The sequence below is a fragment of the Nyctereutes procyonoides genome, unplaced genomic scaffold, assembly GCF_905146905.1.
Source record: "Nyctereutes procyonoides isolate TBG_1078 unplaced genomic scaffold, NYPRO_anot_genome, whole genome shotgun sequence".
Taxonomy (NCBI): domain Eukaryota; kingdom Metazoa; phylum Chordata; class Mammalia; order Carnivora; family Canidae; genus Nyctereutes; species Nyctereutes procyonoides.
In genome coordinates this window covers 30,497,425-30,522,634 of record NW_026575121.1, presented here as the reverse complement: position 1 = coordinate 30,522,634, position 25,210 = coordinate 30,497,425, and the positions used below count along the sequence as shown (strand labels likewise).

The following is a 25,210-nucleotide window of genomic DNA, read 5'->3' as shown; positions in this document are numbered from 1 at the left end:
TAAACCTTTCATCAGCATATCACTGAAGTTTGACTTCCAAATTCCAGAAACCAGAATTACCTAGTATAGAATCTAAAAATAGTTTTAATATTTTGGAAATTAAAATTAGAGTGGAATTAATCACATCATATTAAGAAAATTAAGTATGGAAGAGTGCTTCTTATTAAGACTACTTGAGTAAGGTATTCTTTCCTGAACATCACTGCTATCTATCACACTAGCAGTTCATCTTGCTTTAGAAAATGGCTACATAATGAATTTCTCATTACTAAATAGCAAAATGAGAATCATTTTTGTCTTCTACTTTTGTGATACTAAAATGAAACATTATGTATAGAAGAATGTATTTATTCATTTTTGCTTACACTGATAGTCACCACTATATAGTTACTAAACACTGTATTTAAGCACTTTGATACATCCTCATTTATATTGTCTCCATTTTACAGATCCGGAAACAGAAGCTCAGGGTAAAGGATTTTTCCTAGAAACACATACAATAAAATGGTAGAGCCAGAACATGCGACTAGTCTTACTGACTACAAAGGCTGTGTTTTAAATATTCACCTTTGTGTGCTAATAAGTAATGCTGCCAAAACTGGCCTTTAATATGTGTGGGTTTTTGTTTTTTGTTGTTGTTTTTTTTAAGATTGATTGATTTGAGAGAGAGCAAATGACAGGGGTGGAAGAAGAAAGGGTCAGAGGGAGAAAGAGAGAAACTCGGGCAAACTCCATGCTGAGCACAGAGCCTGACACAGGGCTCAATCTCACAACCCTGAGATCATGACCTGAGTGGAAAACTAGAGTCAGATACTTTAACTGGCTGTGCCACCCAGTTCCCCTGGTATGTGTTTTTAAATTTCCATCTACAAAAAAAAAAAAAAAAAAAATCCATCTACATTTATCACCCACGGTATTAGTTTTGTTTGGGTTGGTTATTTTCCTTTATAGTTTAATTTTAAGAATGCAGCATAGTTGGAAAGGAAAACAATTTTCCTAAATGTTATAACTCAAGTTCCCAGTTAAATATATAAGCTCTACATATAGACACACAAACTGCCCCACATATTCACTGTATCTAGAATTTCTGTGAGTATTATCAGTAATTCTTTAGGGTTTTGTTTTGCTTTTTTTTTAACTGAGGAATAGGGATCCCTGGGTGGCGCAGCGGTTTGGCGCCTGCCTTTGGCCCAGGGCACGATCCTGGAGACCCGGGATCAAGTCCCATGTCGGGCTCCCGGTGCATGGAGCCTGCTTCTCCCTCTGCCTGTGTCTCTGCCTCTCTCTCTCTCGCTGTGTGCCTATCATAAATAAATAAAAATTAAAAAAATAATAAAAAAAAACTAAGGAATAGTTTTTCACTAATCTTTGGAATTGGTATTTATTCTGGTACATTAAATTAATTTGGTAATTTTTGAAACTAGCAAAATTATATATACCCACAAATTATTTCAACTGTTATCCTAGTGAAATAGAATAATTATAGAAATAAAACTACAGATTTCCCTTGTCTTATGCAAGGATAGGCATGAAAGAGATAGAAGTCTGTATCTTAGGCTTCTTCTTTACTGTTCTATAATTTACTTTTTTATTTCAAATTATTTATGTAGGTTTTAGAATTAGTAAGCAATTTTGTAATAAGGTTCTAGTGAACTGAGGTGGAGAATTATATCTCTGCCTGCTTTTCTGTAAGAATATTACCCCTCTTATTTTCACTATCTTTTAAAAAAATGTTTATTTATTTATGAGAGACATACAGAGAGAGAGGCAGAGACATAGGCGGAAGTAGAAGAAAGAGGGAGAAGCAGGCTCCATGCATGAAGCCCGATGTGGGACTGAATCCCAGGACTCCAGGATCACACCCTGAGCCAAAGGCAGACGCTCAGCCGCTGAGCCACCCAGGCATCCCTTATTTTCACTATCTTTACTCATTCCTTTTGAAAGCATCATTTTCCATCCCATAGCCCTTGACTGAGCCTTACAAATCATAGGTATTGAAGGAATATTTATTGATTGTAAATGCCTAAGATTATCACTTTCTTTGGTGTAAACTGTGAATTTAAGATCGTGTATTTCTTGTTATTTTATGATAGACATTCCAGTATTTACTCACAGTACATCTTCAAAGAGGAGGAAGAATATTTTAGTAATAATTAAAAAGATGGTAGTATGATAGTACAATGTCAAATAATTCTGAATTTATACTGAGTTATGATAATTCTGAGTTTATACTTAAGCAAGATCCTCCAACTGAGAAACTATTCCAATGACTGTGTTTAACATAGGCATTTTATATCCACTGTCCAGAAGGCTAAATAGTTTGTTTTTATTTTTCTTATAGAAAAAATGATAATGAAAATTTACTATTCTCCCAGACATTTTAAACATGTATCATGTAATAAATGTTAGTTTGTTAGGTTATTCTGTTATTTTGACAGGACTTTCACACTCAGATAGGAAACCTTAAGGTTACCCTACAACAGGAGTTTTTCTATTATACCTGTAGGTCACATTCTTAAATGAGACCAAAAATTGCTAAATGTGACTGAAAAGGGCTACTTGAGTGTCTGCATGCATATTTATTTACATTTGAGAATACTAATATATAGTAAAGCACTGTATTTATTTAGCTTATAGAAGTGAAGTTGTAGAAATTCTTAAAATTCAAATTTCCCCTCCAGCCACTTTGTTTTTTTAAAGATTTTATTTTTTTATTCATGAGAGACACAGAGAGACATAGCAGAGGAAGAAACAGGCTCCCCACAGGAAGCCCAATGCAGGACTAGGTCCCAGGACCCCAGGATCATGACCTGAGCTGAAGGCAGAAGCTCAACCCCTGAGCCACCCAGGTGTTCCCCCGACCCCCCACCCCCCAGCCACTTACTAGTTTTATGTATTAGGTTACTTAATCTGAGCCCAGTTTACTCCATTTGTAAAGTGGAGTGCCTGGTAAATGTTATTTGCTGGTATCAATATTGCCTTTTGATGCAAACACCTAACATCTCTTATGCTCTAAGGAAGATTGGAGGAAGTCACAGCCTGAGAGAGAGCAGTTTATTCTCATTGTGGAAGGAGTGGCAAGAAAGAGTTTGGAAAGAGACCATTGAGGTTTCCTAGCGACCCCTCAGTGTACATTTTTACAGCATAACTTTATATGACTTGTCTTGAGATTGGTTCTTCATCTAGTAACACTATTTTCACATATTACTATAAATGTTAGTATAAAAGCCAGCTTTGTTTCCAAGACTTAGAGGTCCTTTCTATTGTAGATTGTAATCATACTACAGAATTTGTCCATTTGCTTACCTGCCCACGATGAAGGTGTGGCATGAATGGAACCTTGTATTTATGTGCCTGCTCTTTTTTTCTTTCTTCAAACATAAGTATCTTCCTAAAAGCCTTTTTGTTTTGGTTTGGGTTTTAGCTGTCTTTGTGCTACATAAGTATTGTGTCCATCTGAAGGCAGGATGTAGTTAACATGAAATGAACCTGGACAAAGTGTCTGATTTCTTTGATCTATAGTTACCATTTTTTGCTTCATGAGTAATAAGTCTGTGGCGAGCCAGATTTTTATTTTTGAGAGCATCCCCAGCCCTATTGTGCCTCACACTGTTGCTTAAGGAGTAATAACCTTTTCATGGAACTTTTTGAAATTATTCTTTCTAAGGCCCAAGATACAGACCCACCAAATTTTGCTCAGAATTTTCCTATCTCTGGCATCACAAACTCTGAAATGATATGCTTCCCCCTCTTACATCCCTAAACCATAGTTACTTGGAATTTACTATGTATTTAGTAATATGCCATGAGTATGCTTTAGGCAGGTACAGTTATATGTAGAACTCATTCAGAAACACATTATATTTTGGGGGTTATCCACCTTACAGATTTTCATCCATCTTCCTTTCGACTTTCTTATCATGGGGGTTAATGTTACATTCTAATGAAAAGCTTGTTTCTGTTTTATCCCTCAGTTGGAAATTTTCTTCTAGCTTTCATTATTTATAATACATTTAGTATACTAGCATTAATGTGAATAAATTTTATTTCCTATTCCATTTCTTAAACTCCTTTAGCATTCTCATAATCCAGCTTTTTTCCTGATACATTTACTAGGATTCTGTATATACTGATCATGCAAAGATATTGCATCTAAAGTCTTCTGTCCAGACAGCTGCTAGCTAAGATTATGTAATTATTAATATCACCGTATCTTAAATCCTCCAAAAAATTAGTATACAGAAGTGGGAATTATAATTATACTTATTTTTTTATCTGCATGTTGTTTGGTCACTCACATCTTTTTGGTCAGGTTGAATGTTTAACTTAAATATTCTCAAGAACCAATAAACTAGGGTTTTTTACATCTTTAAAAATAGATAATTTTAAAATAATTTCCAGAATATCAGATTCGACCCCACCATTTATTGCCTACTATAGGCATCTATACTATACATCTATACAAAAATATCTGAAGTGCTATTGAGAGCAGGATACAAATGTACAGTACTGGGATTTAAATCAGGCGAAGAAGGTCAGGAACACTGTCCCTATGGTTCTCCTGTAAACTCAGTGAAATTTTATGATCATTGCTTGTGAAGGATCTAAAGAATTAGATTTATTTTCTACATTTTAAAAATATATACACACACATAAATGTAGAACAGAATACAGTGAAATTTGAGTTATCATAGATTTATTTATAAAACTTCCTTAAATTCTTTCAAGTAGCTATGTTAGGATTGCATTTAGTAATTTTACTGAGACTATAAAATTCATAACTGCTGTATTGCCTCCTTAGGATTAAGAAAAAAAGACAAGAGAAGCAAAAATAGATGCTGAAGATTATTTCTGCCAGCTATTTGTAGCCTCCTAGAGGATATTATGTGGAAAAATTTCCATGAATATTACTTCCCCTGTCTGATATCAGGAATAGTGACAGGTGATGCAGTTAGACACACGTGACCTCTTAAATATAATGTATTTGAAACATAGTGTCCCTTCTAATACTCTGTTTAACATTTCTGATCATTGCTTAATTGTTGATTTAACAATGAAAAAGAGTAAAAACCGTTTTAAATCCCAGAACTGCAGTTTTGTGTGCTGCCACCAAATGGTGACATGTTACTTGATTCTTCCAGTTTATGTTTCCAGTGACAAGGTCAAGGTTCTAATATTCATAGCAAAACCACAATTTGTCCTTGTTAAACTGAAATAAGAATGCTTTTCTTATTGTAAACTAAAGTATACTATTTTTTTTATTATTATCAGTATCTAGGGAGTGATTTTTTTTTAAGTACAATTTATAATGAACTCAAAGTTGCCGTGATCAGAAAATGAACTAAGTTCCCCAGGGAACTTAATGGTTGGGATCCAAAACAAAGAATATATGACACATAAAGAACTGTGTAGTTAATAAAGGGATATTTTGTACCAAACACACAACACTGACTTCAAATGAGTACTGGAGGAAAATCCTGTGGGTTTTTTTGTTTTTTGTTTTTGAAAATCCTGTTTTTATATTGTTTTTAATACTCTCTTTAGTGAACTATATGTTGTACCCAAAATAATCAAAATTCCACAGAGGTGAATTTAATAATTGGTTGTTTTGCCTATAAAATGATATTTTAAAAAGAACATGATTTAGTTTCCAACAAATTGCCCGAAAATTTATTGACTTTCTTTTGTGCGTAGATATTGGTGTATATTTTAAGGATTGCTTTTCTTTTTAAGAGGAAAAATATAAATCTTTTAAAAAGTTAACTATATCAAACTATGTTCAAGTATGAGCAAATTTTGTAAAAATTAAATGCATAGAACAAGCGCTGTCTGTAGTCACAGCTTAATTTCTTTAGGTATTTAACAGTAACCTTTTGTAGACTTTCAAAAAATGTTTCTTCTTATTCACTGTGAATCATACCTAGGAATTCAATCTCTCTTGGCTTTGTAACATATTGAAAAGACTTTAAAGCTGTTGGGGCTTAAAAATCTTTTCCAGGAGCTTGTCCTTAAACTTCTAACATCTTATCCTACAAAGTGCCTTGTTTTTCACACTTATGTTTATGGGTGCTTCCAATTAAGATAGTATTCTGATTCCTGCTCCTATGTCCTACTAAACCCTGGTCTTCACAGATTTTAACAAGCAAACCACAAGACCGTATCCTTACATTTGCAGTTTGAATTCCTCTTGAATTAACTTTTCCATTAGAAAGCTGACACCCTCCTAACTGATATTTTCAGTGAGAGTTGCAGACTTTGTATTATATGAGATTTAAATAGCAGAATTCCTTTTGCAGTGCCTGGTTACCTTTGAGGTTTTATGTATTTCAAAAACAAGGTTGCTCAAAAACATTAAAATCTTAATTTTTTTTTTAACTTAGATGATGAGTTGAGGGCACGTATATCCCATCTCTCCATGCATGCCTACCTTTCTATCTTGAACCACTGCAAGGGTTCTTGCAGTAGTCCTTATTCACAAAAGTTACCCTAGTCACTTTTGTTCATCAGTACTAGGATCTCATTATAGTTGATCTGTCAGCAGTGTGTGACAGAGTTCTGTTCCCTCTTTTTTTTTTTTCCCTAAAACACGTTCTGCTGGATATTTTGCTTCCTCATCAACTATTCATTTCTCTTTTCTGCATCCTCCTCTGTTCTGTCTTTCTAGGAATGGCCCCTGGACTTTGTCTCTTCTGGACCCCACTCCATAACTGGTCCTCTCCAAGCATAGAATGTCACTCAGCATCTGCCTGCTTGTGGCTCCTGAGATCATTACCACTTGATATATATTTGCTTGTTATCTCTCCTTTTACCTGAAGATAAACTCCATCAGAGCATGGACTTTATTTTCGTTCATTTTATCTTCAATTCCTAGAACAATGTCTAACACGTACTGTAGAGTCAGTACCTTGCATGGAATGACTTCTTGGCTTCTGAGTAGTTTATCTTTAATCTTGACCACACTAATAAACTAGTCAAAGATTACTTTTTCTATTTTGAGAAAAAAACATATGTTGTATCCTTTTTTTTTGTTTGTTTTTGTAACACGGAAGTTATCTCCTTACCACCTGAATTTATTTCAAATCAATTGATTACATTTATTCTCATCACCATGAGTTAAAATTTTAAATAAAATGGGTTTTGTTTTCAGATTTAGATAGATTTTTTAAAAAGATTTTACTTATTTATTCATGAGAGACACAGAGAGAAAGAAGGCAGAGACATAGGCAGAGGGAGAAGCAGGCTCCGTGCAGGGTGTCTGATGTGGGACGCGGTCCTGGGACTCCAGGATCACACCCTGGACTAAAGGCAGGTGCTCAACCACTGAGCCACCCAGGCGTCCCGATAGATTTTTGTTTTTAGATACTACTTTTAAAAGACTACAGTTTAGAGGTTCTATTAATTATTTGGAAAAAAAGATAATTTTAAGTACTTCATTTTCTGCATGGTAAATCATTAATGTGTCTGGCATTTTTCAGTGACTTGTAAATTTGCTTTGCTTTGTTTGTGTCGCAAAACTTTTTATAAACAAAATTTGGTATCTCAGTAATAGTCTCTACAGAACAAACACTAAATATTGGTAGTAGCACTTATATTTCCCACCAAAGGTGGAGTCAGAAAGTAGTCAACCCTAAATGTTTCCATACATACTGGAAAAATCAATCATGTGTCCATACAGAAAACCAGGTAACAGTAGCTATGCTAATTTGTAAATAATATTTCTGTATTTTACTGTTTACAAAAGAAAATTTACTTATAAACTTTTATTTATAAGTAAATGAGCACCAAAGAAAAGAAAACTGAGCTAAAGAAATATTAGTCTAAAAAGGAATGTTCAGATTTGATTTATGAGAATGATGAGCCTTAACTTTCAATGCATTTGGAGCTATATTAATTGAATCAATTTGACCTTTGTTTTCAGTTTTAATTTTAGAAAAATATAAACCTGTTGAAAAATTTAGCAGGATATAAACTTTTTTTTAATAAGATGATTGTGCATACCATTTGAAATGCTTTGTTTCTGCTTGTGTTCTCTGCTGAATTTTTTTTCCATTGAATCTGTGCTGCTTCTTTGCCAATGTTTTCCACTATAGAATCTCCATCTCACAACCTTGCTTCTCGCGAGCGCATTTACAAAACTTATGGTGTAGCTGGGCCTGCCTCTGCTCTCTCATCTCTGTCTCACAAACTCAAGGGTGGGTATGCGTGCATTCACGGATGGGCCATTTATAGTGAACATAGGAGGTTTCAATAAAGTTTTATTAGTTCACCTCAGTCATTTCCATCCCATTCCATTTTTTGAGATTAAAGTTTATCATTTTATTTAAAATTTGGTATTTCGGGGTAATTTGTATTATGTCCATTCATTATTATGGTACTAATTATCCTAATTGATATGCATGTTTATTATTATCTGTAGGTTAAATATTACTTTTACTTAATTTCAAACCTATTAAGGTCTTTAAAAACAAAATAGATATATAGAATGAAATGCCTGATTTGGGGAGTTGTAAAGTCAATATTTTATCAGAACAAGATGGTATATAATGTATAAAAAGCACATGGTGATCTGTAAAAACATAGTATCTCATGTGATAGGTTTAGTCTTACAAACTTATTTCCTGTTATGGAATGTTAAGTCATTTTCCTTTTTTTAGTTTTTTTATGAAAAACACTTTGATAATTAAGTTGAAGTTTTTTAATTTGACTTAATTATCAGGATAGATATACATATATTAGATACATAGGTATAAGCCTACTTGTCCCGTTTGGCATTGAGTCTTCCTAATATCATTTTCTTAGCCACTTAGTTTTAATATTTTAAATTTGGAAATATTCAAACTACTATGATGATAAATTTCAGACAGTTTAAAAATATGTTTTTGGTCTTTTATGAGACTGTGACGCCTACTCATTTTTTTGTCTTAAGGTAATTTCAATTAAACTTAAAATCCTGTATTTTAAGAAAATTTTATCAAATTATTTTTGCACCAATGGTCAATATATTGCATAAGTTTTTCAACTAATTTTCCTTTTTCTTAGAAATCGGTGAAACCTTTTTATCGTTTTTACAGTTGACAGTAATACTATATATTCTTAGGATAATAGTATTGTAGAACCTGATCTCTACAAAAAATACTATTGTATAACCTGATACGTAGTAATGGCATAGCACAATTTAGTATTATATTATGGTATGTTAACAATTGTGTGGTATCACATAACCTGATGATTTATGATTTTGGCATGAAAAAATTACACAGGTCATTAATGAATGAATACATAACATTTAACATGTTTACTACATTGTTTGAATGTATTAAATTTCCATCCTGTCCTGTATTATTTTTTCTTCAGAATTCCATTGAGATTAGACAGTTTTTGCCTATTAACACAGATGATAAATGTAATCATTAAACTAAATTAAGTGATGAATGTGAAAGTACTATGTATGCTCTAAAGATTTTTAATAGTGTTTGTTTATATGTATTGATATTTCAAGCAACTACAACATGACAGTTTTTCCAATACCACATGCTCTAAAACTTTTAAAACCTAATTACTTAGCACATGGGTTTACCACACTTAATAAACAAAACATGACACTCTTTTAAAAAAAATAGATGAAATATATTTTGGAAAAGTAAATTTTTCAAAAGGATATGATTATAATTTGGCAACTAACAGTTCAGGAAGAAATAATTCTGTATTATTTATGTACCTGGACTCCTAAAAGGTATTCAGCTATCACCATTTACAGATCTTGAGAAAATATTCACCACGACTAGAGGCAAAGAAATGAGGTATACAAGCACATGTACTGTCTAACCCTTTGTATAGCATACATTTTTTGCTAGTGTATGACAAGTGGTGTTCCTGATATTTGTAAGATTCCATATAGTTCAGCCAACCACAGAGATTTCCCTTTATGAGAAATTGCACACCTTGATTTAGAAAGCAAACCTGTTTCAATTCATGAATTGACCTCTTAGAGAGAGAGCTAGCAAACATAAAAGATTTACTGTTTACTTGTCTACTTTTACTGTTACATATGGTTCAGCTTCTGAAATAAATGTGATGATGAAAGCACTTCTAGCTATCAAATAAGTAACAAAATAGTATTCCAAACATCACACATTGAAAATTAGTGGAAGGAGCTAGACTGGTGTTTAATTCTACCAAACACAATTTATTTGTTTATAAAATTAGCTCTATGGCGCTATTACTAGATCAATAAGATGAGCAGAGTTTATTAAACTACTTTTGTACAGTTTGAGAGCACTTATTTTTCAAGATTTTCTTTTTATCTGTGTTCTACCAAGAGCATCAGTATCTAAATTTTTTTCCATATTGTGGTTTTTTCACCACTTTTCCCTCCAATTAGCTCAGTCTCTTACATGCTTTTTATACAAAGAATACATACTACATATGATAAATGAAATTCATGATAGAATAATAAAGAACTATAGAAACTGAAGAGCATTATAGTTAGTGTAGTTATTTTGTTCATCCAAAGAATGACAATAATTATTCTGAACATATTGCAGTTAAAATAACTGTTCTGTTCATTAATATGCCTTAGATAGGCTATTTGCCCTACTTCATTATTTTACTACAGAATTAAAAGACTTGCATGCATCTGACCCTTACACCATAATGGCTACAGTTAACTCTGCCCTGTGGCTTTGGGAGTCATAATTATAAAAAATGTAATTTTCAGAGAATCTGAAATTTGGGAATAGCAGAAGGAAAAAGTATTTATTGAGCATGTACTATATCCCAAGACTATTCTTGACAGTATATCAGTGAAGAGTAACGGACAAAGATACCGGTCCTTATGGACCTTATGAACCTTATTAGGAGGGGAGACTTCATGGTAATAAAGCTTTGACCTATAGACAACTAGGGTGTTGACTACAAACATATATGTGCCCTTGCACATGCACATAACCCAGCCAAAAGACATTTCCCTACATTATCCAGATTGGTTTGCATCCCTTTAAAAAAGAGAGAAATATCTGCAATATAGCTAGGTAAGAGATCTATCTCAATTTACCAGATACCCTTTTTTAAAAAAAATGTAAATACTTCTAGCAAGGTTTATGGATTTTGAGTTTTTAATACCACTTGAATCACTTTAATCAGATTGTTTTTCTCCTCACAACTAATTAATATTATATGCATGAAAGGTAGACGTTTTTATTTTAGGGACGAAAGGTAATGTTGTAGGTTGACCACTTACTGGTGACAAGGACACCCTGGCTTTAATGCCTCAAAGGAAAGTATGAGGAAGGAGAGATATGACATGAGGGCCAAGATGCCAAAAACAAATGGTGTCCCTGTAGAAATACCTAGTGCTCTGCCTAGGAAAAAGGGACATTTTTTCTTTTTCTTCTTTTCTGTTATTTTCCTGACTCCTTATTTCAAGGCCTTATGATTCAGACTTAAACTACTAATTCTGAAGATTCCCGCCATTTGTTCTTTTTCCAAGAGGACACGAGCTCTTAAGTTCTCACCAGCTAAACTTAATTAATTAAATAAACTTTTAGAATACAATCTGTTTATAAACAATAGACTGCCTGAATTACAGGTAATTAAATAATAACTTTCGGGCATTCATATATTAATTATAAATTCTAATCCAATCATTAGAATGTTTCCTAAGCAGTTTTTTATTGGCCTAATTGTATGTATTTGTGTACTTGAAAATAATAAATGTATCTATCTATAAATTCAGTTTTCTAATTAGTAAAATCTGTACTATTATCCTAGTAAGGATATGAAGTATGACTCTACCGGAAATTTAGCCAGACTACTTAAATTTTAAAATACATAGGTTTTCCTAATTTCTTATTTAAAAATATTAGTTATGTGCTTTTTTCTTTCTAGTCTGTCCCTGAATTTAGATTCTAATTAATTATTGTACTAGGGCTGAGATTCAGATATCATGGATAATTCATACTGATGCATAGGTATTGTTTGTTCAGTTTCTTGTACATCCATGAAAATAGTTTTTGGTGGAAATGATTGTACAATGATGCAATAGAAATTTTATGAGAAATAGTTCCCTTTGTTCCTTTATTCTTCAAGTATTTTTGTCTATGATAATATAAGTTTTTTAGCTATGTTTTTATTTTAGTATCTAGTGGCTATATTGTCAGTAAGTTATAGTTTTATTAACAAGTTTCACTATGAAATGGATCATACAGGTGACCGAGGAACTATCTCAACATCTTCTAGACCAGTCTCTACATCAGGAAAATCAGAACTTTCCTCCAAACACAGCAGATCACTTAAACCTGAGGGACGTGTGAGCCGGACTACTGCTGATCAGAAGAAGCCAAGGGGTACAGAAGGTTTATCAGCTAGTGAATCCCTTATGTTGAAATCTGATGCTGCAAAGTTGAGGTCAGACTCTCATAGTAGATCTTTGTCCCCCAATCACAACACCTTGCAGACACTAAAATCTGATGGGAGGATGTCTTCTAGCTTTAGAGCTGAATCCCCAGGGCCAGGTTCTCGATCATCATCTCCTAAGCCAAAGACTCTCCCAGCCAATAGGTCTAGCCCATCTGGTGCTAGTTCTCCACGCTCCTCCTCACCACATGATAAAAATCTACCTCAGAAAAGCACTGCTCCTGTTAAGACTAAACTTGATCCTCCTCGGGAACGTTCCAAATCAGACTCTTACACACTTGACCCTGATACTCTACGCAAGAAGAAAATGCCACTCACAGAACCATTAAGGGGACGATCAACATCACCAAAACCAAAACCAGTCCCAAAGGATTCTAAAGATTCCCCTGGATCTGAAAATAGAGCTCCTTCTCCCCACGTGGTACAAGAAAACCTTCACAGTGAGGTGGTCGAAGTCTGCACTTCAAGTACTTTAAAAACAAATAGTCTAACAGATAGCACTTGTGATGAAAGCAGTGAATTTAAGAGTGTTGATGAAAGTTCAAATAAAGTTCATTTCAGTATAGGAAAAGCACCACTGAAAGATGAACAGGAAATGAGAGCATCCCCCAAAATAAGTAGAAAATGTGCTAATAGGCACACCAGGCCCAAAAAGGAAAAATCTAGCTTTCTCTTTAAAGGAGATGGATCTAAACCTTTAGAGCCAGCCAAGCAAGCCATGTCTCCTTCTGTGGCAGAGTGTGCCAGAGCAGTCTTTGCTTCTTTCCTGTGGCATGAAGGCATAGTACACGATGCAATGGCTTGTTCCTCTTTCCTAAAATTTAATCCTGAACTTTCCAAAGAACATGCTCCTATAAGAAATAGTTTAAACAGTCAACAGCCTACAGAAGAAAAGGAAACCAAATTAAAAAATAGACATTCATTGGAGATATCATCTGCACTAAATATGTTTAATATTGCACCCCATGGACCAGATATATCTAAAATGGGTAGTATCAACAAAAATAAGGTGTTGTCTATGCTTAAAGAACCGCCCCTGCATGAAAAATGTGAGGATGGGAAAACTGAAGCCACTTTTGAAATGTCCATGCACCACCCGATGAAGTCCAAATCTCCTCTTCCCTTAACTTTACAACATTTAGTAGCTTTTTGGGAAGATATCTCTTTGGCCACTATCAAAGCAGCTTCCCAGAATATGATTTTTCCAAGTCCCGGTTCTTGTGCAGTCCTTAAAAAGAAAGAGTGTGAAAAAGAGAATAAGAAGGCCAAAAAAGACAAAAAGAAAAAGGAAAAGACAGAAGTTCGGCCCAGGGGTAATTTGTTTGGTGAGATGGCCCAGCTGGCAGTGGGAGGACCAGAGAAAGATACCATCTGTGAGCTGTGTGGAGAATCCCATCCATACCCAGTGACCTATCACATGAGACAGGCTCACCCAGGTAAACAGTATTCTTGAATCTGTATTATAAGTACTTTGTATATAAAAAAAATGAACTAAATAACTTTTTTTTTGAACTAAATAATTTCTAACTTGAGCTGCTGTGTAAATTGTTAAAGGTATACTTTTTTTTTAAGATTTTATTTATTTATTCATGAGAGACACAGAGAGAAGCAGAGCATAGGCAGAGGGAGAAGCAGGCTCCATGCAGGGAGCCTGATGTGGGACTGGATCCAAAATCCCAGGATCACACCCTGAGCCAGAGGCTGATGCTCAACCACTGAGCCACCCAGGCATCCCGGGAAACTTTATTTAAAATGCATCATCAGTATTGTTTTTGTGGAAAATAGGTAGAATTTCTTATACTGTGGTAATTTCTTATACAGTATAGCATAATGGCATCTTAATATATCACAGTCTGGAACACTTTATTTTTAAATGTTTTATGTGTTACCCAAAGGATACTTTTTAAGGTACGATAGAAATAATGACATGTCCACACACTTAGGAAAAATCCCAGTATTAGATCTCCTTCAATTTTAGTATTTGCCTATTAAAAATTGTAAATTAAATTAGACTATACTGATTTCCTTGGGCATTTTCCTATGGAACTGATCTCAGCTGTTTAATCAGAAGACTGTATTTTAGATAAATGTAGGATTTCTTTAACAGTTGATAAGTATTCCAAAATTCACCTATTATGAATTTTGTTAATTTTTTTCTTTTTACATACTACACCTGAAATGTTTTATAAAATATGTGGTTCCTTAAAATATATCATTCTTACTGAATGTTTTATACCCATTTTGTCCAATCTTATTGGCATATGTCAATAATCTAAATGTACCTATATCTTTCTCTTTTTTTTTCTGCCTGTATAGAGTATCTCCAATATTTCAGGCATCATTTAATTGGTTAGTTTTGGACAAGCACGCCATTTTTCTAATGCAGTTAATAGCCTGAAAAGAAAAGTCAAATACTTAATTAAGTATTTTGCTTACTTTGGGAAAGTAAATCATCACTCATGGGTAAGTGTCAAGGATCAGATTGCTAAGGACACTTAAGCTGTTATTTTTGCTTTTGTTTCTAGGTTGTGGCCGGTATGCTGGTGGACAAGGTTACAATAGCATTGGGCATTTTTGTGGAGGATGGGCTGGTAACTGTGGTGATGGGGGCATTGGAGGAAGCACTTGGTATCTGGTATGTGATCGCTGTAGAGAAAAATACCTCCGTGAAAAACAGGCTGCTGCAAGGGAGAAGGTATTTTTATTCTGTTCTGGTTATACTGTTAGTAATAAGAATAAATCTTATAAAATCGCTGTTTATCATCATACAATATTAGATAACTCCACAGAATTGACGTTAAAGATCAGTTTTTATAATAGTAATAATATACAAGTTTAATATTTGTACTAGGTTAGTTATTTTTAATTACAAAAGTAAATTCTATCGGGATAATACAAAACAACTAACATGTGGCACATATACCTTACTGACAATGTTTACTATGTAATTCTTTATTATTAATGGTGTGCTATTCTACACATATACATAGGTTTCCCTCTTCACCTTTATCTGAACTCTCTTTTCTTCCCTTTTCCTTTTCTATTTTCTACTCCTTATCTCCTCTTTTTCTTAACCTTTAACTATGTTGTAGGTGTCATGGGAACTAGAGGCACATCTAACTAAAAATTTTGCCAAACACATGCACATACACACACACACACAATTTATTCTTTATAAAATTACATTTTATAGTTAGGTGTTTGGGTCCCCCCCCCCAAGGAAAGAAAAATAGTTTATGTTCAAAATAAAATAATTTCAGGGATCCCTGGGTGGCTCAGCGGTTTGGTGCTTGCCTTTGGCCCAGGGCACGATCCTGGAGTCCTGGGATTGAGTCCCACGTCGGGCTCCCGGCATGGAGCCTGCTTCTCCCTCCTCCTGTGTCTCTGCCTCTCTCTCTCTCTCTTTCTCTCTCTCTCTCTCTCTCTCTCTGTCTATCATTAAATAAGTAAATCTTTAAAATAAATAAATAAAATAATTTCAGACAGTTCAGAAAAAGCAAAAAGTGAATGTTACTTTTGGTAATCATTATTATTTTAAAATAGTTCTATAAGTGTTTAATAATTTCTATTAGAAACTCACAGTATTTAGGTTAGGAAATTTAAAATTTGAATATAAGTAGGAAAAGATCACTACGGAGGTTTTTTTGGCAGGTCAAACAATCCAGGAGGAAGCCAATGCAAGTCAAGACTCCTCGTGCCTTGCCCACTATGGAAGCTCACCAAGTGATTAAAGCAAATGCGCTCTTCCTACTGTCGCTGAGCAGTGCAGCAGAGCCAAGCATTCTGTGTTACCATCCTGCAAAGCCATTTCAATCTCATCTTCCCAGCGTGAAAGAGGGCATTTCTGAGGATCTTCCCGTTAAAATGCCTTGTCTCTACCTGCAGACATTAGCTAGGTAATATAACTTGCTGGTTGTTTTTTTTTTTTAATCACTTGGGATTGATAGCCATTGTTGATTAATATCATGCTCTGAATACCCACACTACATTACCTTTTGTGTACAATAAAGAGATCTCTGGGAATTTACTTTGTGAGTTGCCTTGACCGATATATAACTGGTAGGGTACATATTTTATGGTAGTAAGTATTTAAAAACTCATGTAAATATTCTATCAGTTTGTATTATTAATACAAAATATCTTAGAAACTAAGACTTCAGCTGTCTTTTACTTTTGGAAAGCTGACTTCAGTCTGTTGATAGTTGGAAGGGCTAAAGTGGAAAGAAACAATTTGCTATTGAAATCTTTCATTTTTTTAAATTATTCATTCTGTTAGCATTTAAATGTTAGTTAGCTGGTTACCAACTTTGTTTGAGAACTTTAAGACACCAAGATGAATATAATAAAATCCTGACCTCCACATGCTTACACTCTGGTGGTAAGACAGACCTGTAAAGGAAACATTGAAAATGTTTATGAGGAAGTTCTATAATAGAAGTATGCATACAATGCTGTTAGAGCATAAAGGATGGAGAGTACCTGAATCTTTCCAAGGAAATCAGGAAAGGTTCCCAGAGGATCTGACACTTTAGCAGTCTTGAAAGATAAATAGAAATCAATCAACTAGGTGATGGAAGATAGCAGTTCCTCACAGAGTAAAGCACATGTGTGAAGACAAATGTGAAATAGCATTACACGTTTAAGGAATCAGGCTGGTTAAAGCATTGGCCACTGGGAGAAACATATGAAATGCCCTAGAAATAGTTACCTAAGGCCAGGTATTGTGGGGCCCTGTAGCCCATGCTAATAAGTTTGGATTTTATCCCATATACAGGGAAAACAGTTAAGGAATATTAAACAGGGAAATGCATAAACTGATTTGCAGTTAGAAGATTACTCTGCTTCGAACATGGAAACTTCATAAAGGATATAATTGAAGGTGGAGGAAGCCTGTTAATAGTATACTATTTTCCTATATTGAACTTGAGTTGTACAGCCTTTACTTCCATACATTATACACTAGCATTATAAACAGCCTTTGATATACCAAAATCAGACTTTTTTCAAGAGCTGTCAAATGAAGATTTCTGGAAATTGCCTACAGGAATAGCTTGCCAACCAACAGTTCTATTATGGTAGTGTTGTCCTCTCTCTAGCAAAATTATATATTTTTTTTTAATTTTGTGCCTTGTACTTTAATAAAATGAATAGGAAACAAAATGAGAATATGATACTAAATACATTGGAGACCAAGGTAGAAATCGTTAAGTGTGCTAAATGCAACAAATCTTTATCTTCAGTCAGACCACTTAGTAAACTTAGGCTAATAACTCTTTGTTCCAGTTTGAAAAGGAAAGAATCAAATTGTAAAACATGTTAAAAAAATGCCACTCTACCATAATTATGGATTTTATATTTTTAGTCCTCTGGGGAATGGACACCCACACCCACCCCACTCCATGGAACATTTGATTCTTACATATGTTCTACCAAAAAAGGTGACCGATTATATTTAAATAGTCCATGCAAGAAACATGAGCCTGAACCAGGGCAGTGATGATGGGGAGTCAGAAGAGAAGAAACCTAGTATTCACAGGGCTGAGTGATCACAGCTGGTCACAGTTGAGGTCTAGGCCTACCACAACACCAAGGTACTTTGGCCTAGGCACCTGGGTAGTTGGTGGGATCACTCAAAAACTCAAGGATGGAAAAGTTCTCAAAATAAAATGAGTTCAATTTTAGATTTGAAATGTTTGTGGTACCTGGAATATTGATGTGTGAAGTTGTCAGACTTTTATTTCCTCCTACTGACATCTATGAGTATTTTAGTACTTCACCCTATTTGAATTACATGTGCTGCTTTACTTTTATAAAAGAGATTAAAAATGAAAAGTATGGTGCCATCCTACTTGAAGCTACTGGGTTTAATTTAATGCAGGCATCATCATGAAAATTTTGTGGGCTATCAAGATGACAACCTATTCCAGGATGAAATGAGATATCTGCGTTCAACATCTGTACCTGCCCCGTACATATCTGTAACCCCTGATGCAAGTCCTAATGTATTTGAAGAGCCAGAGAGCAATATGAAGTCTATGCCACCAAGGTATTTCAATTCTCTCCTCTCTGTTGAATAGCCAGTATTTGGTGGGAGAAAGACTTTGAACTAGAAAAGAAGTCTTTTGAAGTTCTTTTGTATATCCTTCCATCTCCAGAAGGACAATGAGTCAGCACTGCTAAGTATTAGAGCAGTAAGAAAAAGCATACATACATGAATAAGGCAGAGGCAGAGTAGTTGGAAAGAAAAGACCAAGTAATGAAGTAATAATGAAGGATTCCTTATATGATATTGTATCATTTAGTGCTGTAATAAATCAGACTAGAGAAAAGTCACTTTGAGGCAGTGCTTAGAGAAAGTTTCATGGGAGAAGTAGCACCAAAAAGAAATCTTGAACTTACCAGATTATTGCATACAATCTACCACCCACTTAGGTATGGTGGTAGTATAAGTGTAAAGACCTCCTTAAAAACTGAATGAAAGCATATAAATATAATGCAGAGGGAATTAGGGTACCACTAGGACTTTTTGGAGGAGGAACTGCAGGATAAAAATGCAAAGATTGTCTCACAGTGTCAGTTGGGGAGCTTATAAATTTAGTCAAAGATTTTCACTGTGTGGAGTTGAATTATGTTGGCAATGATTATTAAAAAAATATATAAAAAATATTTTCTAGTAAAAACCAATGGGGCTTCTTGGCTAACTGGGTAATTGAAAAGATACGTTTAGGATAGCATCAAGATATCAGGCATGAGTAATTGCAGACACATTATCATTGGAAAGGAAGAAATTTGCTATAAATGAGAAAAAACGTGCTGCTTGCTAAGATATGCCACTGTGTTAATACTATGCAGTTATAATTATAAGCTAATAATATAACAGCTATTTTAATACACACAATAGAACTCATATATCCAAATTAGTATTTTTACATCAAAAATACTTGCAACATTTCCACCCGTGTGGATTATTCATCAGTTATTCTTGAGCTGCTTTTAAAATTTTCTACGAAGAGTAAAAATCAATAAAATTTTCTACAAAGAGTAAAGGATAGCCTTTTATATCTTTAAAGATAATAAAGTATCTCTAAAGGAGGGAGATTTTTTTTAAGAGTTAGAAACCATTTTGAGACTAGTCTGATAAATGTGATTCATTGGATTGTTGTTACCCTTTAGGATTAAAATAAAGTGGCATAAACTTCTAGGTAAAGACAATGAAAAGAAGTTTCCATGTATCTTGGAATATCATAGAATATTCTGTGTATCATGAATATCATAGTCAAGATAAAATCATCTAATGTAGAAGCCTTCAGTTCATCACTAGTGTCACAGAAGAAAGTGGACATCTAGGGAATCCTATTTCCCACAGTTCCATGCTGAAGTGAAGCAGCAATCCAAAGTGCCAGGGAATACTGCCACAGAAAGAGGATAGATACTCATCTCAGTGTAATGTTCCTGCTATAGAATATTCAATAGAATTTCAAGTTCTCTCTAGAAGGGGAAAAAAAGCAGGTGTCAAATAGTGTGGAAAATGATTTCTAGGGAAATCCACTGATACTTTATCAAAACAAAAGACCCAGACAGAGCTGCTTACTTTAAAATATTATCAAAAGGAAAATAAATAGTATGTCATGAAAGTCAGATGAAGAACCCAATCTGAAGGAAAACTCTCTCAAGGAAGAAAAGAACATTTTCTGTTTGTATTCTGCTGTACTGAAAAATTTGATAATGACATATATTTAATGAAACAATGGGAGAATGAGATAAAAAACAATGTGTTAAAAGGATATATCACAGAGCTACCAAGACAGAGTGAAGACCAAATCAACACCATTATAAGACTAATGAATTAAAATGTTTAGAATAGTAAATTGAATGATTGACATAAAGGAAAAATCTGAAATAATCACAGTGAGTAAAGAGTAAAATGGTAAAGAAATTATAGCAGTTAGAATGAAGATAACAGGTGTGGAAACAGAACAATACAACATGAGAATAATTGGTATTTTTAAACCAACCAATATATTTGAAAATGTATCTAAAACTAAGAAAAAAAATTCCCAAATAATAAAGTATTGACTTTCCAGATTAAAAGGCAATTTTTATAGGAGGGTACTGTGAAGAATAGCTGAACTTAAAAAAATAGCTTAAGTTACAGAAATTCCAAGGGAAAAACCTGTAAGAACTTTTCAAATATCTGAGCAGAGGAAAAGAAGTCATCTTGCAAAAGGAAAAGTTAGTCTGAACTCAGACTTCTGTTGCACAACTCTGAATGAAAGAAAAAATGTGAAACAATATCTCTAAAGCTTCAGAAGAAAGAAAATACTACTTTGGAAGGTTTACCCAGTTAATCAGACATACTGAAATTATAAAATATCTCGAGAATCTTATAACCAAATAATGCATTAATCAAATAAATGCATGTTATAAAAAACACATTTAAAAGACTATATACTTTAAACATAAGGGTTATTTTCATAAAATCTTAAATGAAAAACAATAACTCAGGTGTTTTATATTCAGCCAGGTTGAGACTTGGCAAGCATATAGTAATTCAGGGAATACAGCATCTTTGAGCTGTTTTGTTAAAAAGTTGTGACAAAACCAAGCTATTACAAAAAAAAAAAAATCATGAATAATGACTCCATTAAAACAGTGGTTTTCAGTGGGGGAGGGTAGAAGGTGGTTTTGCCTCATAGGTGACATCTGGCAGTGTTTGAAAACATCATTGTTTGTCATAACTGGGCTAGTTCTATAGGCATCTTAGTGTGGAAAGGTCAAGAATATTACTAAACACTCTACAGTACACAAGACAGCCCCCCACAACAGGGGATTATCTGATGCAAAGTAGCCAAAGTTGTGATGGTCATCTTTGCTTCCTTTTGGCTTTCTTGTGTTGCTTGAATTTTTTTTTCAAACATGACCAATTTATAAGAACAAGTCATTTTAGGTTGTATAACAATGTGTTTTTTTTTTTTTTAAGTTGATGGATAAACTTCCTCTAAAAGCACAACTGTCTTGAGTTTTATAGTAACACCATTTATAAAGTGAATTAAAGGTGCCTGGGTGGCTCAGTTGGTTAAGCATCTGCCTTTGTCTCAGGTCATGATCTCCAGGTCCTGGGATCGAGTCCCACGTTGCGCTCCCTGCTCAGCAAGGAGTTTACTTCTCCCTTTCCCTCTGCTCCCCCTCCCTGCTTGTGCTCTTTCTTTCTTTCAAATAAATACAATCTTCAAAGAATAAAATAAAGTGAATTAAATTAATGTATCCATATACTCTCTGGTCATTCTGGAACCTATTGGCTCAATCTGACATCCAGTAGGCATATTTACCCCCATGAGTTCTATACAGTTATTCATAGCCTGTGCAAACAAAAATGTATATATGCTTAGAGAGGTGGTGTGTAAGATAAACAGCCAGGGAGTTAACTACTTCCTAGAAAATGTATAAGCTTAACTGACAAATTTATGAGTTCAAACATGGCTTGCATGATGGAAAAGAAATCCAGAACTCATGGTGTGCAAAACTGTCCCTATATGGAATGAAATAACGGAAAAAAGAATACATGAAAAGAATAGTTTGTAAATTTGTCCTAGAGAGAAAGTAAGGAATTTTTTTTATAAAATGCCTCAGTAAAAGAATATAACCATATTAATAACTTTTCAATTATTTTTTAATGTTGCTATAGTAAATAGAAAAATTTTAGTTTCTTCTAGAATGTCAGTATAATATAACTCTATGCCAAAAATCAGTTTCTTACTTCTCATTGCACTTGGTGTGGTCATACTCTAGAAAGGGCTGTGGGCAGCACTTCCCAAGAATGAGAAACCTAATAGAAAACTCAAGTACAGAATGAACATTGTACTGTTTCACTTTCCAATTTATTATGTATGTATATATCTATATATTCTTTCTCTTCCATGCTCTTTATGCATATATCTGTCTGGGTTTCCTGAATATCATGACATAACTTCCACCACAATGCTTTTGATTCTGAAAGAAGTCGAGAATATTTAATTTTTTTTCATTTAAAAATGCAAAGTAGATTTAAGAAAACCAAAAGTTTTAAGGCACAGGTTCTGAAATCAATCAAAATGTTACTGCATTTGGAAAAGGGAATTGTGATTTAAGGAAAAATTGTCAAGTTGGCTTTGAATTTGTGTTTTCCACATGAGATATAGGTTCATATATTTGACTACACTGGTATTAATTAAATATAGTTTCACTTTATTCACTTTTTCTCCTAAATTTCTATCTATCATCATGTTCTGTCTGCAGTTTGGAAACTAGTCCCATAACTGATACTGATCTTGCAAAGAGAACTGTCTTCCAAAGATCATACTCAGTTGTTGCTTCTGAATATGATAAGCAACACTCCATTTTACCTGCACGAGTTAAAGCCATTCCTAGAAGAAGAGTTAACAGTGGGGACACTGGTAAGTATAAAGATGAAAAGGAAGATTGTGTCGCCCAAATGGTTTTATTTGCAGATATTTTGTAAAATTTAGTTTTTGTAAGGAAATGGATTAATTTAAAATTGTGGTTGACATTCCTTTTATGTGACACACCTAAAAGTATATCTGTTTAAATTTTGCATCTCAGTTGGAAGAGACACCTAGAGACCATCCAGTGATAATTCAAAAATAAATTGACCTTTAAATCTTACCTGCTAGGTATCTAAGCCAAATGTTACTTCCATTATCCCTGCTACTAAGTTTCAGTGGACTAGTAGTTTCAGTTACTTAGACTTTCATGATTATATTCTCATTCCTAATAGAAGCTTATAACACTTGGAGCTACTTCCACTCTGAATAGATAATGTGGGGATATGAGTAGTTCTTAATAAAAAAGTTACATAAGCTGGACTAGTTGTTATCAGTAGCCCCTAATTAGAACTGCTTGATTCTGTGTCAAGAATAAAAGAAATCCAAGAGAAAAAGATAATATGGTGATTTATGAGGTAGCCCATTTAACTAAAATGAAGATCTGGCCTAATATTTATAAACAAGTGATTATATATCTTATATAGATTCCATTTAGGGAAAATAAATCAACACTTAGTTTTTAGAGTGTTTTAGAAAGCATGAACTTTAGATTCAGGCCTAGATTCAAAAACAGTTCGACAACTTAATAGCTAAATGTTTTTAGGAAAGTAAAAAACTTAATCTTTCTCAGCCTCAGTAAAAATTGAGGTGGTTATGATTTGTGTCACATCTAAAAACAAAACAAAAAACCGAAGACCCTATACTAAATAAGCTAGATACTATTATTTTTAATATCATCTTAAATATGTTAATTGTATGTATTGTCTGTGAAACTTAATTTTTTTTTTTTTTTTTTATAAATAGAAGTTGGTTCTTCCCTCTTACGACATCCATCTCCTGAGCTTTCCCGGCTAATCTCAGCCCACAGCTCTCTTTCCAAAGGAGAACGAAATTTCCAATGGCCAGTTTTAGCTTTTGTCATACAACATCATGATCTGGAAGGTCTTGAAATAGCAATGAAACAGGCCCTAAGGAAATCTGCTTGCCGAGTTTTTGCTATGGAGGTATGAATACATTCATGGGGTTATTGATTCATTGATCATACAAATCAGTTGATTGTCTTTAATGTTACTTCCTTTTCTACTCAACAGGAATTTCAAAAAATTAAGAGACATTAGCCAATCAGAAATATCAAATGTTCACATCAAAATGAAACTCTTCAGTATATGAATATAAATGAATTTAAAGATCCATATTTAAACACTAAAGAAGTTTATTTCTACACCGCTTTATTGTTTGAATCCTGTTAATATCTTTTTTAAAAGAAGCTTTTTGTAATACGGATGTCATTTCAGTTAGAAGTATCATGAAAAAGAGATGACAAATAGGGCTTTTGAATTATAAATTTAACAATGGTAACTTTTCTGAGTCTGTTCAGAAATGATAAGGTTGCTATATGTCATTTTTATATATAGTAAATCTTTGTCATGTGTATAATAAATAACCTGCACTTCATTGATTATGGGAACAATATAAATGTGTTTAAGTATATGATAGCTTGTATAAAACTTCAGAAACATATTCTGTGTTATCCTAAATGCAAGTTGGGAAAAAATGTGCTTCAAAAAATTAATATGAACTTTTGAAATAAAAGGAAGTTTGAAAAAATATTTCTGTATTGCGTTTCATAAGTATTATTTTCCCTAAAGTTTTTAATTGGGACCAAAATTATTGACTATTTCAAGTTTAGTGTGTTTGTAATGAAGTAAAGGTCAGATGTTTTTATTATCTTTTCTTGAAACACTTGGACCATGGAGGTACTTTTTTTCTTCCTTAGAAGCATGTTTACTCTCATGTTTTCTTTTCATCTTTGACTCATTTAACCATCATTTATTCAGGCTTTCAACTGGCTTCTATGTAATGTCATCCAAACGACTTCTCTACATGACATTCTGTGGCATTTTGTGGCATCATTGACTCCTGCTCCAGTGGAACCAGAGGAAGAAGAGGATGAGGAAAATAAAACAAACAAAGAAAATGCAGAACAAGTAAATGAGATTTTGGGTTTTTTTTTTAATTGTCCATATTTTTATAGAAGAGTAGAACCACCTTCAGATAATACAATAATATGCATGAGCTCATTCACAAACTATATAACCTAAAGCAAGAATAAAATTTAAATTCTATGAGCAACATATTCACTCTACTTAGTGGAAGTTTTCTCTCTAGCAAAAATGAGGTCATTCAGTTCTGATTTCTCACTAAACATTATTGTCATGAAGCAATGAACCGAAAGATACACACTATTAAAATAC

General features: G+C 33.7%; 1 protein-coding gene across 1 annotated transcript in view; it reads left to right on the top strand.

The window, feature by feature from the left end:
• Positions 1–25,210, top strand: part of MYCBP2 (MYC binding protein 2) — a 262,011-nt gene that overhangs the window by 198,531 nt on the left and 38,270 nt on the right. The window contains 7 exon segments of the mRNA XM_055335749.1: positions 12,207–13,850; positions 14,940–15,109; positions 16,066–16,310; positions 18,293–18,460; positions 22,690–22,847; positions 23,760–23,959; positions 24,794–24,943. Coding sequence (XP_055191724.1) covers positions 12,207–13,850; positions 14,940–15,109; positions 16,066–16,310; positions 18,293–18,460; positions 22,690–22,847; positions 23,760–23,959; positions 24,794–24,943 — 2,735 coding nt within the window.